The following is an 18,547-nucleotide window of genomic DNA, read 5'->3' as shown; positions in this document are numbered from 1 at the left end:
CCAGGCTATATCTTTCTCCCATGCTGGATACTTCCTGCCCTCAAACATTAGACTACAAGTTCTTCAGCTTTGGGACTCAGACTGGCTTCCTTTCTCCTCAGCTTGCAGATGGCCTATTGAAGGACCTTGTGATTGTGTGAGTTAATACTACTTAATAAACTCCCCTTTATGTATACATCTAACGTATTAGTTCTGTCCCTCTAGAAAACCCTGACCAATACATGCCCCTTAACAGGTCTCCCTATAGTATAGTCTGTACCCTGCTATTGGTCAACTTACAGTCCAAATCATTCTCATTACGTCACTCTGCTGCTCAAGAATGTGTTATAACTTATTTTTTCCTACTGCCTTAGGCCTAAACTTCTCTGCCTTAATTTTTCTCCCAATCTTACCCAACCCAATCCATCCAAATCTAGTCATACTCATTCCCAGTACCACCTTCTTTTTAGTTGGGACTCAGTTTCTTTTCATCCTTTATAATCTCCATGGTTCTTTCATTCTATACATTTACAGTACTCACTTCTGTCTTTCACAGGAAATTTATTCTTCTTTTATGTCTTTCCAAATCATATTTGTCACTGAAGTTCCAGCTGTGTTACCTCCGAGAAGCCCACAACAAGCTTTCCCTAACTAGTCTGGCCTAAGGCACTGGGTCAGTCTTGTCACTCAGGATCAGTGACAGCTCTACAGACATATTGCTATTTCCAGAGGTTAACGTTTGATAGTCTTTTCTCCCCAAAGGACTGAGCTCCTTGAAGTGAGAGCTGTCCATTGATATCTCCTATATCTCATACAAGCCATCCCTTTCATCCTTTCTCAACCACCCTTTCTAAAGCATGACTCTCTACTTTTCCTGCTTTATTTTTCTTCATAGCACCATCACCACCTGACATTATCCAATATTGTTTGACAGGACAAATGAAGCCTCTGCCCTTATAGAGCTTACATTTTAGTTGGAGAGACTAACAGCTACAACAAAGCCTGGGGTGTAGTATGACCTCAGTATTTGATTGTTGAATGATTGGCTGAGTGAATGAGTACTTACTGATTGGTCAATTCACTTCAAAAAGGATGGAGGAGAAATGGGGAGCCACCAGGCCTTTCCACCATGCACATGGCTACCATAACTTCTAAAAATGAGTCCAAGTATGGCTCTTTTTCCAACATCATAGAGAAGAAAACATAGCTAAGCACCAAAAGTAGAAAAAGGATTCATTTTGTAGGGACATTGCATCCTCCTGTCAGAAGAACCCTATAACCAAGGACTATAGACAAGTCAGCTTACATCTCCTATAAAATGGCTGTGTGTTCCACCTACCCTGTGGATTGTTCAGGTTCAAAAGCAGCAAAGGATGGTAAGTGTTAAATTATAAACAAACATAAAAATGGGAGGCATTATTCAACCAGCTGTTTGTGTAAAAAACTGGAATTATTTTGAATGGGGATGGCAAGGGAGTTTGTGGACCACTAGTGTGGAAAATAAAATAAACATAAAAGGGTTAAGAACTTTGAGAATTCTGCAGGATAATGTGGTTTTGCTTGTTGGAAGGACCTTTTTGGATATGTCAGGCGTTCTGTAAGAAGGCTCCTTTTGTCTTTTGAGAAACATGAATGATGTGTTTCTGTGATAGAATGCTGAGTAGTAGATTTTGTCCTAAAGAAGCAGTTAAAGAGGCCTTCAAAACCTTAGGAATAATGGAAAGGAAAAGAGACATCATCACTACCATCACCACCATCATCATGATCATCATCAAATCAGAAACATTTATTGTGACTGGATGATATACCAGAAGCTTTACAATCAGTATCTCTTTTAATCCTACACCAGTCTTAAAAGGTAGTAATTATCAAAATTTTATTTTTTCCTCTTTTTTTTTTTAAGCAGAGGAGAGAGCTGAGGTACAAAGAGATGAAGTCTCTTGCATGGGCATCCTTAACTAGTAAATGTGAGGATCAGGAATTTAATAAGAATGGATAACATTTGTTGTGAATTTTCTGAATGTCAATCATTTGTCTAAACATTTGTTTTAACTCAATGAACACAACTCAGTGATGCAGGCAATGTTAAGATTTCTACTTTTCAGAAAGTAAAGTTAAGCCAATTATGCAAGCTTATGCAGCTAATAAGGGAAGGAGCTGAGACCTGTGCCCAGACAGGTGGCACTGACGTGCTTCCTTGCTACTCTGAGCTGCCTCTTGACTCCCTGCCCTCTGTCTCTTTGCTGTGCTACCTCCAAAAGCAGTTCAGCTTTTATAACCAGAAAAGCTACTTTTAATACTCCTACCAAATTAAATTTAAGGGACGAACACAGAAAAGAGAGAGAGGGACTTAGCAGAGGGTTGGGAAAGAAACAGCCCGGATTGCTAAGGGGAGTCCCAGTGAAGAATCTCCTGGAATTGTTCCCACCTGAAGAAAGGAGATGTCGTGGCAGCCATTAACAGTAATCAAATGAGGTCTAACAGGCCCACATCTGAGTGGAAGATGGTTGTCAGTGGGGCATGGGGGTGGGGCCTACGGCACTATGTGGAAGGTTTGCTAAAATGGAATTATGGTTTATTGAGCAGCAAAGAGAAACATCCAGCTGCCTGAGAATTACTTTGACAGGATGCAAAGGCAAGAAAATATTGTGTAAACGTTATTTACAGATCAATAGATAATCTTTCATACACAAAAGGTCAGCTCCAGGAAGGCAGAGCAGTAAAGAAAGAAATATTGCCTGTAAATACAATATTGACTCAAAAAAATCCAGCCAGATGAATCCTTTGATGCATATTCTTCAAGTTAAAGAACATTTCTTTATTCATGAGTTTTTTTTTCCTAACCACTTAAGGTTCCTCAGTGAAGCATGAAGGCATTGATGAAGAGCACTGATTTCTAGTTGTCTTGAATTCTGTGCCATCAAATGAGCAGCATGAAATGGCATCAACAGGGAGAACTTCAGAACAACCTTTTTAAGTACACGTGTGCAGCAATTAGGATGTTCAAGTCAAATAGCAACTCACCCCTACCCCTTGTAATCTCCTGCTTCAGTGGCTGTGATGATTAACATTTATCCTGGCTTAAGAAAAAAATGAAACAAAACCAACAACTCAATCCTACTGGTCCCCACTGAATTCCTTCATCCATTTTGCATTTTTTCTTTGTCTTGAAGCAAGTAGTTCATCATTCCAAAGAATATCTGAAATCATTGCCATCTACCTCTACCTGGCTGCTGTGGATCATGAAGGTGTGAGGACTGCTGCTCAGATGAAAATAAGCATGGAAGATATGCTATGGACTGAACTGTGTTCTCTCAAAACTCAATTGTTAAAACTCTAATCCCCACTGTAACTGTATTTGGAAGTAGAACTTCTGGTAGGTAATTAAGGTTAAATGAGGTCATAAGAGTAGGGCTCTAACCTGTTAGGATTATTGTCATTATATAAGAAAAGACACCAGAAACTCACTCTTGCTCACTCAAGTCTCTCTTTGGCCTTTCTCTCCACCCATGTCTCTCTCTCTCTATCTCCCCTACCCAACCTACTTTCTCACTGTCACTCCTTGTACTATTTGAGGACACACGGAGAAGGCAGTTGTCTGCCAGCCAGGAACCAAATTGGCTAGTACCTCTTGGACTTCCCAGTCTCTAGAACTGTCAGAAATTAATTTGTGTTGTTTAATTTATTCAGCATATGGCATTTTGTTATGGCAGCCCAAGCTAACTAGTGTAAGATGGAAGCTTAACTAGGTTTTGTTTCCCTGACAAAATCTTTCAGATTTAGAGGACCACCTATGAGTTTAGGTGATCCCTCTAAGCAGTTTGGAAAATATTTCAAAGTTCTAGAGTCTTAGCCCTGAATATATATTACATATATAATATACAATATTATATATAGTATATATGTATATATTATATATGTATATATGTATATGTATTATATATGTATATATTATATATAATAAATATTTTATATGTATATATTATATATATAATAAATTTTATATATATATAATTTATTTATTTATTGCATAGAAGTGCCTTTGGAGGGCAGAGTTGCCATACACTGAGGAGGAGTACACAGCTGGGAAAGTCCACCCTGGACAATAAGTCAAAGCCTTAAGATAGACAACTCTTAGTCTCAACTCCCTAATGGGATATTTACATAACAGTGGATGTGCAAACATTTCGTACAGTGTAGAATTACATAACTGCTATGAACTGAACGTTTGTGTCCTCCCCAAATTTATATGTTGGAATCTAACCCTCAATGTGATGATATTTAGAGGTGGAGCCTTTGAAAGGTAATTAGAGTTAGATAAGATCATAAGGGTAAGACCCTCATGATAGGATGAATGCCCTTACAAAAACAGAAGGAGACATGGGATCTCTCTCTGTGTGTATATGCATCAAGGTAAGGCCATGTGAAGATACAATGGAAAGATGGCTATATGCAAACCAGGAAGAGGGCCCTTATCAAGAACTGGCCAGCTGGCATCCTGATCTTGGGCTTCCAGCCTCCAGCACCATGATTTATTGTTTAAGCTACACAAGCTACAGTTGTCTGTTAGAGCAGCCCAAACTGGCTAAGACAATGATATGTTATTTTTCAGAGCAATCAAGGAGAATCCCTTGACAGTGACATAATCCCTTCCAAATCCTTACTTGTGCTTTTCTTTCTTCAGTTAAGGAAGAGGTTTAAAATGACTTGAGAACAATAACCTTCTCTCAGAAAAAGATAGGGCTGGAATTGGTCACCTCCAACTTTGTGTGAACTTGATACAGGACTGAGGACTACTCAACACCCCAAAGCGAGACAAAAGAACACAAAGAGGATGGACTTAGTGGCAGATGGCACAGATTTCAGCCTTTTTCAGAGGCAAAGGCATAGCTGTGTTTCCTCTGTTCTGCCAAGGATCTCCCTCTCTCCCTTCCTCTGTCTGGAGCTGTGCTTTCCATGCCCACATCCTTACAAGTTCAAGTATCTCCCCTGCCCTCATGTCCTAAGGGAAGGGCCAAGGGGGTTCTCATTAATAAGAACAAATGGTGCTGGCTGCAAGATGTTGGCCAATAATGAGGTCAAATTCTGAATCCTTTGGCTTCAAATTTTGCAATGATTCCTCATTTCTCATTTACCTGTTTCCAATCCACCATTCTCAGATATGCTGTTATTATCATAGGCTAGGGATATCTATGTGAAGGGCTGGTTTTCTTCTTGGGTTTGTCCTTGGCAGGGGTGCTTTGCATTAGCCATATGTGATAGTTTATGAATGAAAGTGCCTCTGGGGATGCCTCTCCATGTCCTAGAGAGTATTTGTTCTGTCACTGAAGGCTCTATGATTCCCATATTCCACTTTGGCATTTTCTAAAACAAAGGAAGAGAAGGATCTGGAAGGGAGAGATGGAGTTGGGAGAAAGTAAGAAAGAATGAAGGGTAACAGGCACTAATAATTTTATATTTCTATAGTTCTTTATAGTTTTTATACAAAAAAAATTTGCAAAGTGATTTTTTATTAAAGGCACAATCTTATTTGGTTTTTACACCCACTCGATTTATAGATAAGGAAACTGAGGTTTAGAGAAAGTAATTAACCAGCTAGCTAATAAATATCAATATTCTATTTGGATTCCAGTCCTCCTGAAATCATAGCTTTTCATATATAGTTTCTTTTCCATTCTGTTCATTTAAATGCAAAGGCATGCTCCAACTTCCTCTTTTTGAACCCATGCCAAGCACTTGTAGGTAAAAGCTGAAAGTCTTAATCGTCAGCATAATTATTCAACACTTACTAGAATTTTCCTGAGGATGGGCTGGTAGACGTTGAGTATTCAACCAGTAATAATTATTCTACAAATACATTTATTAATGTTTTTGAGCACTTCGTAGTTGCCAAAATATTTTCATATCTAAATCTTGTTTGAGGCTCATATAAGCCATGTGTGTCTCTCAGAAGTCCAGTGATTGGCCCAAGATTTCTCAACTATTGAATGATGGAGTCAGGATGAATCCCTAGATTTTCTGATTCTGAGGTTCGTGCCTTTTCTGTTACCACGTATTTCCTCCACTGCTATGTGCCTAGTCATGTTAGCCTCTGCAGAGAGCATAGCACAGATTCTGTCCCTAAGGAACATGATCAACTTGGAGATCAAGACTCCCAAACCTGAAAGTAGAAGAGCTCATAACCCTAACCTCTAAGCAGGACTGGCTACATAATTTGTGGGATACAGTATAAATGAAAATGCAGAGCCTCTTGTTTAAGTATTTCAAGATGGTGACAGCAGAGAATGCAACCCAGCAGTCCTCTGAGTGTGGGGGCCCTCCTGAGCACAAAGCCCTATACAATGCACTTGTGTGCCCATGAAGCCAGCCTACCTCTGACAGTAACTCAGAGGCAGATGACCTTATTTCTTTTTCAGACCCTTTCTTGGGTACCTATCAGAGAGCAGAAGTTCCAGGTCATACGGACTGTCCTCTATTAAGTCTTTTATTCCCTCAGTTGTCACTCAGAGAGCTAAGGCACATCATGGCCCAGTGTTTCTTATTATACCTGTTAAGTCCAGTTCTTATGAATGAAAATTTAGGCACAGAATCACAATATCATTAATAGCTAATATTTAGTGAGCATCTACTATCAGAGGCCTAGGGCAAAAATGTTTAAATATTTTAAACTGATTGCAAAAGTGGCTTCAATTCTGTATCCTTCTCTATCCCTTGTGCTGTGACTTTGCAGCTTTTCCCATCAAGAAGTAGCATCTTCACCTTTTGAATCCGGATGATTCAGTGAAATGTTTTGGCCAATAGAATGCATCAGAAGAGATGGTGTGCTAATTCAGGATCTTGGCCTTAAGATGCTTGCAATCTTCAGCTGTCTCTCTTAGAACTGTGGGATTACCATGAAAACAAGCCTACTATGCTACCCTGCTAGAAATGAGTGTCTCTTGGAGGAAGGCTGAGTCATCCCAGTTGAGACCATCTGGAGTGGCCAACCTCCAGTTGACCTGCCAATTAACAATAGATGTATGAATGAGCTTAGCTGAGGTCGGGCAGACATAGTCCAGATCAGCAGAACCATTCCACTGATCAACTCACAGACAGATAAAAAATGATAAATAGTTGTTGCTTTAAGCCTCTATCTTTGGGAAGTGGTTGGTTTTGTATGATTATGATGCTAATAGATAACAGATATGCAAGCATTGTTATTTCCATTCTCTTGATGAGGAAATATGCGAGGTTAAGTCCTGACCTGTGATCAGTAGCTAGTAAATAAACCCAGAAAGTTTAACTCCAGATACCAAATTCTTACCTGTTATTTTTTGGGGTCCTATTATAACACTCATGACTCTGTCAAGCACTCAGCTAATCTGAAAGCCATTTGAGTGGAGGAAGCAGTGCTTTTGCTGATAGGGGCAGGCCCAAAAGATAGAGCTGAAACACTAGGAGTCTCTGCTGATAATATATCACGTTAAGTTATTAACCAAAACACAAAATAAACAAAATAAAATGCTGTAATTTATCAAGGGAAAAATGCATATATGCAGAACAAGAGAGACAATGGCTTTGAAGTCAAGGTCACAAGCTAAATGCTAGCAGAAATTTTGATTGCATCTCATTAACATTAAATTATGACTGAGTTCTGTAAGAGGTTCAAGTGACAGTTCCATTAATGCAAATGGAATTTCTTATGTCTGTTTTTGCAAATGAAAACAAAATACAATTATATTAGCAGAATTTGCTCATTCAACTAAACTAAAATCCATCACCAAGTATCTCTCCACCTCCACTTCTGCCCCCCACCACCATCCTTGATCAAAAGTAATTGCTCCCCAGAGTATCAAGTGGGCCTTTTGGTAAAATAGGGTTGCACAGTTTAATCATAGTGGGGGTACCAAAGTACATGAGTTCTTACAGATATCGGAGGTTGGGAAGGTTCTGGAAGGCCTCAGGGTTGATGTTGAGCAGGTTGTTGGCCTTTTCAATTCTACTGTAAAAGATGAAAAAACATACTAGTGATCTTGATGGTAAGGAATGCTGTAGTATTTTTCACATTTTACAGAGTAAAATAATAAATCATTAATTGTATCCACTCATCTGCCCATCTATTCATCCATCCATCCATCCATCCATCCATTTCAATAAATACTGAGGGAGCATGCAGTGCCTTTTATTACACTAAGCTGTGCAAACTAAATATTAACCCTGTCTCCCCACTGTTTCATTCTCATTACCTGGGCCCTGTCCACTGGAGGCAAACACAGCATTGGCTGGGTGAGTTCTCGTCACCCTGAGCAGAGCTGCATCTTTAACCAGTAAGAATCTCCCAGGGTTGGAGGAGGCTGAGAGGTTAGGAATGAGACTGGGGAAATGAGCTTTTGTCTGGTCAGGAGGCAAGAGAAAAAGGAATGAAAGTAATGAAAAAGAGCAATGAAAAATGGAAAAGAAGTGAAAAGAAAAGGAAAAAGAGTGAGGGGCCAAAAGATACTGGAGGAAAAGAGAGTGAAATGGCAAAGAAAAAGAAAGTTGGGAGAAAAACAATCGATATCTTTTTGCTTTTAACCATGAAATCCAAGCATACAGTAGCTGGGAATGGCCACTGATTCCCTTTATGTAGTAGACTGAGGCTGCTCACTCAGAGCTCATGGAAAGCAGTGACTTCTGCTCTGTGTTGGCCTGTGCTGTGTCTTGATCAACAGTCTGAAAGTGAGCATGTTCACATTTGGATTCCAACACAGAAAGCCTGCCCTTTCCTTGTCTTGCTGGATCAATGTGTATTTGCAGAGATGCTCTCTGTTAATTACTTCCTCCCTGTTTCATTAGCTTTTATGTTGCTGTAACCTGTAGCTACCCAGATCTAAGTACCAGGCAATTAATCATTTTAAGTACAGTCAGTGCTACATGGAGGTGAGCACCTCTTCATGCAAGGAAGAGATGAAAGACCCAAACCATTACCTTCACTGTCCATTGAAATGTATCAAGGGATGCCTGTTTGACCTTGCCCAGAGGGCTGGCTGCCCTTTGGTTCATTTCTCTGATAATCTCTGTGGGTTCTTCCCAACTAGGCCAAGCAGAAAGAGAAGAAAGGAAGAAGCATGAAGGTAACGGAGAGGGGGAGGGTGAACATTGAGTGCAGAGGCAATGAGGAAAAATGAAGATGGGAGGCAGAGTGGGTAGAAGGAAGTAAAAGGGAGAGGGGGGATTGCCAAATGAACAGACTGAGTGTCATTCCTAAAGAAATTCACACACACGCCCGTGCACACACACACATGTGTGTGTGTGTATTTGTCCCCTACTGATACTTGGCAAATGCTAAAAACAAAATTCATCCTTGTTAAAAAGATAAAAAAGAGTCAAAATATTAATGTTCAAGTTCTTATTTGCATGTGGATTTGGCCAGGTGACCTTAGAGAAGTCTTACAAATTCTCTGTGCCTTTCCTTCTTCATCTGTAAAATTAGGAGGTAGTTCATTGGCTTTGCTAAATGTGTTCCATGGGAATTTTGTGAGATGGTAATCGACAGTCTCTAAGAAAACTTTCCAGTGATGTTAGTTGACAAACACTTATACAGTATCTTTCTTGGAGATTCTAAATGCGTATTAGCATATTATAGACTCTGAAAAATTTTCCTATAATAAGCAAATCTATGTAATTTTATTTACCTAATATTTCCTAATCTTATTTACCTAATATTTCCTAATCTTATTTGACCTTTTTAAAAAATACCTAATAATTTCCTGAGTTTTTAGTGATATACAGAATATATTTTGAAAAATTGTTGACCAGTCTCTAAAGTCTCTACTGGCTTTGACATTCTATGATTCTATGAATTAATTTATAGTAATTTTAAACTGGTATGAAACAGAAGTGGATCTGTGTGAGCAGTGCTATTATGTAAAACTGGAACATCAACAAGAGAAAGTAAATTTGGCTGAAGTAGCGGAGGAACCAAGGATCATTATAACATACTCACTCTAGGCCAGTCCATATGCTGGATTTAATTGGCATTTATCATCTCCTTTATTCATCACAGTAATCCTATGATATATGTAATTTTATTATTCCAGTTTTACAGATGAGAAAACTAAGTCTCAGATAGTTACCTGTCTTGGCTAAGGTTTCATGGTAAATATATGGTATAGGCTAGTAGTCAGACCAGGACTAACCAACTTCAATTACATCATGTGGGACTTATTTTGGGCTTTGACTAGAATAGCTTTAAATGGAAGGATGACATGGAGGTGCTTGCACATAGCTTCTGGGCAAAGTTCTTGAGTCTATGATGCAAAATGATGACAGGCAGGCAACAGGTTGAGACTAGCCTCTGAGCTGGTGCCTGGATCACCAGACAGAGACATGTTACAGTGACTTTTAGGCTGATTTGGACATCTTAAAATGACAATCTAGGGATCTGAGGAATATAGAATATATTCGTGGAATATATTCTCAGGAATATAGAAGAACTTTAAGGGTTTTTTTTTTTTCAAGAATGGCCATGAGCAAATCCCCAGGCTTCTTGCTTACATTTCGTGTAATTTGGGAAGGCTGGAGAACACATCTGCCTCTATCACCTCCAAGACATCATTCTGAGAGATCTCTCTGTGGAGAAAAAAAAAATATATGTATATATATAAGTGAAGCCAGTTCAGTTACACTCCTTGAATATTTTTAGGGCTCAGGATAGAGCCTTGTGCCTGGGAGGATTCATGAGACACACAAAACTCCTTTCCTACCGTCAAAGAAGTCAGCTGTAGTAATGAGACAAAACTAACATACTGGAGGCTGAAACTTAAAGAACAATGGGAGAATAAGTTGAAGGCCATGGTTCACCTTGGAGATTATCCAGTCTATAGATGTAGAAAATGAGGTCCAGGAAGGAAGAGATTTGCTTAAAGATATTTAGGAAATAATACAGGATGAGAACAAAATTTAAGTTCCCTAGACCACGGGTCAGTAAACTTTTTTTTTTTTTTTTATACAGGGCTCGATAGTAAATATTTTTTTGCCCTTGCTGTGGTTATTTGGTCTCTATCACAACTGCTCAACTGACATTGTAGCCCAAATGTAACCAAAGGTAACACATGAATGAATTAGCCTGACTGTGTTCCAATAAAACTTTATCCATAAAAACAGGTGTCAGGCTGGATTTGACCCATTGGCTGTAGTTCAGTGACACTGCCCTAGATCGTGGAGTTGTTTTCTCTCTGCTAATTGGGCTTTGGGAGATGAGGACCTCAATCCAGTCTCTTTTAAAAGAAACATATGTTTGTTGATCCCATGAATGTCTAATGTAGGAACAGAAAGCCAAACACCGCATATTCTCACTTACAAGTGGGAGCTGAACAATGAGAACACATGGACACAGGGAGGGGAACAACACACACTGGGGCCTGTCAGGGGGTAGGATTGAGGAAGGGAGAGTATTAGGAAAAATAGCTAATGCATGCTGGCCTTAATACCTAGGTGATGGGTTGATAAGTGCAGCAAACCACCATGACACACATTTGCCTGTGTAACAAACCTGCACATCCTGCACATGTACCCTGGAACTTAAAAATTAAGAAAAATAATAAAATAAACATAGATTTAAATCCCTTTCCACTCCGTGCCATTACTTAGGTGGAGGTTGTTGCATGGCCATGGCCATTAATGATATCTTGGCTTAGAATACACAGAAAAGATTCCTCAAGTCTCAGTGTTTTTTTCTCCCAGAGTAATTTGAGGGCAGAATAGAATGAAGTCCACTAGGCAGAAGCCCAGAGGTTGTGAAGAGAGAGGGCAGCTTAATCAGTTAATATTTATAAAGTATTTCACAGATGAAATGTGCTATTATTAGGCCTCCTGAGGAAGACTCTTATGCAGTTTTAATGCGGCAGCTGAGAGTGTCTTAGGAAATCTCACAGGCAGCATGCATTCAAATTGGCTGAGGTAGAAGAGCTGTCTGCTGGCCTAGGATTTAGCGGAAGGGTTCTAGAAAGGCTCTTGATCTAGAGAAAGGCCTGGAGGGGAGGCAAAAAAAGAAGGCCCATGGGGGAGGGGAAGTGTGACTGTGAGCAGCAGCAGTCTGCTGTTGCATCTGTGACTGGTGTATCTGTGACTGGGGGCTGGTGACATCTATGGCTTGTTAACCCAGTGGGGGCAGGGCCATTTCTCAGAAGCCCCCATGAATGAGGAGACATTATGTGAGAAGAGCTCCTCTTATTCCATAATAACATCTTTCATGATTTATTTGGTAAATTAAAGTCCTCACCATTTGCACAGTTGAACATAGATAAGGGTGGGGTATGTGTTTTTCTAAATATGTATTATATATACACACACACATACGTGTATATATATATGTATGTGTATATATATGTATATACATATTTAGAAAAACACATACCCCACCCTTATCTATATTCTATGTATATATGTGTATATATGTATATATTATCTATATTCTACTTATATATGTATATGTATATATCTACATACATGCATATATACATATATGTATACATATATATATATATAGAGAGAGAGAGAGAATGAACATCATGCTGGCTATTGGCCATTTATTATTTCACTCTGTGTCCCATAAGTACAGGGACATCTGGGAGGTACAGAATTGAGAAGAAGGGGGAAAGGGATGGAAGAAGGAGGCATTTATTTGAATGCAGTAGAGTGAAAGAATGGCACAGGTAGAGAATAAGGAATTCAGGAAAAGGCTAGCTGATAGGAAGGGCTCAAATGCAAATAAGGCCATCTCCTCCAAAAGCTATTTCCAGGTTCACTAGCAGTTAGCAGTACATTTGGTCACCACTCGTAGAGATATTATGTCCTTGCCGAAATTCACATATTGAGAATTCCCTTATCTGGATTTGTTTTTCAAAAAGAACTAGAAATTATTAGAACAAACAAAGTAAAGAAACGCTTCTAAATTAGTGATTTCAGAAAGTAGTCCATATTTGACGGTCTCAACTTCAAAGACAGTACCGGGTGTTAGAGTTGGGTAGGGGGATGCCTTTGGGCTGACAAGGGTTGGGGGCAGGTGAACAGGGTACAGTCATGGAAAAGTCCTTCATTGAGAAATTTAGACATCTTATTCTGATCTAACCCAATTCTGTCTCTAGTTATTACTATTATAATTTATGGGGTGTTTACTGTTTATCAGCCACTTTACCCACATACTCTGTAATCCTTTTGACATGCCTGCGAGGTTGGTATTTTGGTCTCCACATTAGTAAATGGCCCCGCCTGCGTGAGGGACCAACTGTGACTGACAGAAGGGCTCACACACTTTCTTCTACCCGCCCTGCCTCCCATGCCATATTGAGCACCCCTCTGGACCTTGGATTCTTTGTTGTAAAATAAGGGGATAGATGAGATCATTCGTCTTTTCCAGAACAGTGCAAGGAGCCTTCATCCTCAAGCACGGAAGCTCTGTAGAAGAGAATTTTCAGAGATGAGTCTCTCCTTTACTTGTCTTCTAGGATGGCACTTCCCAAATGTTAACACACATGAGAATCACCTGGAGATCTTTTTAGAATGCAGATTCTCATTGGGAAGGTCTTGAGTGGGGCCTGAGGTCCTGCATTTCTAATAGTCGGGGTGCTGGTCATACTTTGTATTGCAAGGTCCTTTAGGGAAATAGTAATAATATGCTATCAGACTTTTTGCCCCAATGTACATATTCATAGGTGGATATGCAGAGTGTGATAGAAGAGCTCCAGGGGAATGAAGTAGTTGGTTTAGAAAAATCTGCATTCCCTCTGAAAAGCCTGCTTTTACTCTACCAGCATTGAAGTTTTCCTATTGTCTAGCTTCTCACAAGATCTTTTCCATTTCTCAGTTAAAGCAATCACCACCATGTTTTGTTATTGCTTTTTTTGGTGCTTGTCTAATTCATGTTTTTGTATCTCTAGCATGTAGTTATAAGTTGATGTGTAGTTAGTGCTCTATAAACGATTACTGGATGAATGAATGGATCAAAGGGTAGACTAAGGAAAAGAAATCTTAAGGCCTATGAAAGTCATCTGCTAAACTGAAGGAAGTGAAGTTTGTGGCATTATTTCACCCCCTTTTCTGCAGGCAACATGTCTAAGTCCAGCAGGTGACAGCCCAGCCTAGCTTGTCTATGAGTTAGGATTTTGTTCCAGGGAATTTTACTAAAACAGAGTATAGCATGCAAGTAACACATTCAAATATTTGGTCTGCTGAACGTATAGTATATGGATACCTTTATCTGTGCCTCTCTGGGTCACAGCTCTCTCCCTAGGCCTTCTCTGGCTATCAGATGAGGTCCTTGAACTGACAAAACACCCATAGAAAATAAAACAGGAGAGAGGACTGGTGACTATAGGGGTTCATTGAGTATCTGACCAGGGGTTAGAGAAGATGACTTTTAAGGGCCCGTCTATACATGAGATTCCATGTTTGTATGAAGGATAGGGACATGTGCTTGCATGAGGTACTGGGGGTTATCAAGGCATTCTCTCTGGAGTGAGTTTCAGAGCCATTATCAAATTCCTTTCCTTCAAATATACAAGTACATTTGATGGAGGGGTGGGGTGTAGGGTTTTTTCCAATATTGCGGACTTTAGGGAGCGAATGAGCATATTGAATTTGGTCTGCTCCAGCATAAAGTTTCAACCTGTTATAGAGTCATATTAATTTGTTCACTGTTACAGCTGATACTCATATGTCAAGTGCTAAACTGATTCTGAGTAGAATTGTTACTGGTTTATTGGATACAAAGAACTCTGAAGAGCTGTGACCAGTAGTTAAAGGCCTCACTTGGATTTCCATGACATGAATTGGAGAACAGGATGGCACGTGTATACCTATGTAATCAATCTGCATGTTCTGCATATCATGTATCCCAGAATTTAAAGTAAAATTTTAAAAAATGAAAATAAGGGCCGGGTGCAGTGGCTTATACTTGTAATTCCAGTACTGTGGGAGGCCAAGACAGGTGGATCACTTGAGGTCAGGAGTTTGAGAGCAGCCTGACCAACATGGTGAAACCCCATCTCTACTAAAAATACAAAATTAGCCAGGTATGGTGGTGCACGCCTGTAATCCCAGCTACTCAGGAGGTTGAGGCAGGAGAATCACTTGAACCTGGGAGGAAGAGTTTGCAGTGAGCTGAGATTGTGCCTAAACTCCAGATTTTGGTGAGTAAATAATATATCCCTGAAATGAATAAGATAAAAAATAAAAATAAAAGAATAAGCATCAAAAACTCACAGGAACTTCTTTTTCACTTTGTTTCTGATAGAGGTGACATAGTCCCCTCTGGGTCTTTCCCATCTTTTCCCTCCTCCCTTGCCTCTCTCTTCACAGAGCATTTTTCTCTAATATATCCAAAATATTTCTCCCTAACTCAGTAAATTGAGATTAAATTGCATTAAAATATCTGTAATAGTCACTGAATCAAATTTCTTTCTTTTGTTTTTAATAAGCTCAAACTAAATTTAGTTGACTGTTTTCCTTTCCTGAGTCCCCAGTGGTTAAGGATTTCCATAGACCCTCTATTACCGCCCCTTGTATATTGCATTGGGTTTGCATTCTGCTTTGTTTCCCTCACTAGGCTAAGAACTGCTGGAGGACAGTGACATTGCCCTTTATCTTAATATTCCTGCTCCCAGTCAAATGTTTGCTGAATGAATGAATTATCTTTGAAAGATTATAAAAGATTTTCCACCTTTGCTTTTGTACAATAAAGCCATGTTCCTGAAAACTTGCAGTAAACAGAGTATTTGCAAATCAAATTGTGTATTCACACAGGAGGGAAGCTTCTTAGCGGAAAACTTGGAGTGAATCTTTAAGAGAGTGGAGAACTAATTCAACAAATGTTCAATGAATTTTGATTAAGAAGCTTGTGTATTTCAGGCACTGAGATCAGTGCCGGGAATCTAAAGATGAATAAAATGGATCCTCATCTCTAACTCAGCGAGACTAGTATTCTAGGCTTTCCTTAACTGGTGCTATCTGTATTTGATGGGGTACATTTTAGTTACTAGAAAAAATAAAACTTTTGGTATATTGCTTTTCAATATAACAAGATAGAGTATGTGCATATAATAATTCATACTGTATATGTAACATATGTGGTATACCTTGTGATACTGAAATGTAATCTGCATATAATATAATATATATAATACATATATATCATATATAAGAAGGCAGGTGAAAATTCCCATGAAAATATGTTCCAGAAAAGTTCATAAAGCTCTCAAAATACACACTTCCACTCTCCTTTAGAATTCTCTTAATGTTAGATCCAGAGACTTTACAATAAAGTCGAGACCTGAGTTTGAGTCCTGCTTCCATTTTCTCCTAGCTCAATAACTGTGGGCACCTGTGAGAGTCTCTCTGAGCTTCAGTTCCTCGTCTATAAGACGGGAATAATAACTACCTCAAAGGGTTGTCAAAGGAATTAAATAAGAAGGTATTTGTGAAAGTGCAATTCTTGGCACATGGTAAATTCTAATGTCAACATACCTGCTGATAGCCTGCCTTCCTCTCTTTGTGGAGTTGGGGACTAAATTCATGTGCAGCTGGGAGATCTTGTGACAGTCAACCACTGTGCTGAGGGAAAACTCTACTGACATAGGTCCTAGGGAAATTCAGGTTGTTCCCTTAACCTCACCTATAGAATCATTTAAATACTTAAACCAGGCTATGTTACTATTCCGAACCCCAGCCCCGTTCTAAGTCCTATAGTGAGGTTGGCTATCTGGTCTGCTGGCCACATAAAGGAGATTAGGTAGAGCATGTGTGTGCCTCAACATGGATTGTCTCCACCACTGAAATCACAACCTAAAAAGTATGCTCTTCCCTTTAGGAGAGGGTCAGTTCAAGGTGGGACATGTTAGGGTGTGGTGAGGATGTTGCCAAAGGACTCCTTTTGCCTCCTCAGATGACCGCCAGTGGTGCTATCCTTTCCTGACATGCCTGAGAATGTCTTGTCTTCCCAGATCTGCTTCCTTCTCATAGGCAAGATGAGTTCTTGCTAGAGTCATCCTAAAGATATCCCCAAAATGAGACGGAGATAAAAGTGCCTTCAGTGGCTCAGCCTAATTCAGAAATTTGAATTAAATGCTCTTGCTTTCAAATACATCAACAACAAACTATTGTGTTCATTTTTAGTTTTACCTTAATTTAAACTTTAATCTAAAATTTGATATAATATGTTTCCCTTGCTTATCTCAGCAGATGAGGAAAGAGACTAAAAATCTCACTCATAATAGTTAATGTTTATTAAGCACTTACGTGTCAGGCAATTTTTCAGTGCTTCACATTTATTAATTTGCTTAATCCTCACAACACCCTTGTGAGCTAAGTGCCATCCTTAGCCCCTTTTACAGATGAGGATGGCACACAGAAGTTAAGTAATTTCCCCAATAGCACACATAAGTCAAAGTTCCAAGCAGCAACTCACATAATCACCATTTAGTACATTTTCTGTGCAAATATGAAGGATATAAGATGGCAAATAGTTCTGCCCTTATCTTACAAACATCTGCAGTTTATTCATATGCATGAAAAGTTGCGAGTGCCGAGTAAACAGAAGTGGAGGACAGGATGCCAAGTGCCCAACACACCCGAGTAAACAATTCAATACATTTTATTATTTTCCCCTATACACCATATTTCCCCCAGTGCACTGTCTCTAAATGTCACCATTTCTTAACTCCGTCTTGGTGTCCCTCAAGCTTTTCCTGTTGACGCCCCCTGTAGCCCCTCAGTTAGGACCTCTCTGCTGATGAATTACACATCACCAGAATGAGCTTCCCTCTTGAGACCAGCATCCTTGTCTGCAACAACCTGAGGGATACATGTTTTGTGAACCCATCACAGACAGTCAGTCTAGAGCAGCTTGATTCTTTTCCTCTCCCAACTCTCTTCCCCTCCTCAGTCACAACTCCAGCCAACGGCTCCCTCTGATATCCCTACTGGCCCACTGGACTAACCTAAGTTTTTAATTCTGAGACCATCTCTGACTTCTCTGCACCATTTTGTGTTCAAACAGATCTTAAATTCTCTCAATTACTCTCTTCTGTATTTCTTGCAAACCTACCTTTATTTCCTACCCTCATTGTCAGCTTTGCAATTGCCACCAGACCATCCGTTCTTAACAGTCATGTGGTGACTCAGGAGTGGTTTGATGTTGGTCATGGGTCATCTGTTTTCAAACAAATTAAGTGTACCAATTATTTACTTAATATTTGGGAAATATTTAAGTTTATGTACATAATATGCAAGAGTAAGAATGAAGGGATGAGTAGAGAAAATAGTGAAGTGGAAGCTGGTGGCCTATGAGTCTATCCCTACCTGGACACAGGGGTGCAGCTAGTTCTTGTGCTTGGGAGCCATGCATAGGATGATTATCTGGGAAAGCAAATGGAATTGAAAGAAGATGATAAAAAGTGAAGGAAGGTCTGCGCACAGTGGCTCACGCCTATAATCCCAGCACTTTGGGAGGCCGAGGTGGGCCGATCACTTGACATCAGGAGTTTCAGACCAACCTGGCCAACATGGTGAAACCCCATCTCTACTAAAAATACAAATACTAGCCGGGTTTGGT

General features: G+C 39.6%; 1 protein-coding gene and 1 pseudogene across 4 annotated transcripts in view; both read right to left on the bottom strand.

The window, feature by feature from the left end:
- Nucleotides 1-18,547, bottom strand: part of LOC126934259 (uncharacterized) — a 1,193,286-nt pseudogene that overhangs the window by 599,577 nt on the left and 575,162 nt on the right. The gene's annotated exons all lie outside the window — the stretch shown is intronic.
- FSHR (follicle stimulating hormone receptor) overlaps nt 1-18,547 on the bottom strand; it is a 192,400-nt gene that overhangs the window by 46,406 nt on the left and 127,447 nt on the right. Inside the window, exons 3-4 of one of the 3 annotated variants that reach the window (XM_050754868.1) lie at nt 10,495-10,569; nt 7,886-7,960 (exon numbers count right to left, since the gene is read on the bottom strand). In XM_050754868.1, coding sequence (XP_050610825.1) covers nt 7,886-7,960; nt 10,495-10,569 — 150 coding nt within the window. The remainder of the gene's footprint in view (nt 1-7,885; nt 7,961-10,494; nt 10,570-18,547) is intronic. The other 2 variants (XM_050754869.1, XM_050754871.1) reach the window with 2 other exon arrangements.

The sequence above is a fragment of the Macaca thibetana genome, chromosome 13 (genome assembly GCF_024542745.1).
Source record: "Macaca thibetana thibetana isolate TM-01 chromosome 13, ASM2454274v1, whole genome shotgun sequence".
Classification (NCBI taxonomy): Eukaryota; Metazoa; Chordata; class Mammalia; order Primates; family Cercopithecidae; genus Macaca; species Macaca thibetana.
The sequence above is the reverse complement of the archived record's forward strand: the minus strand, read 5'-3'. Positions and strand labels throughout refer to the sequence as shown.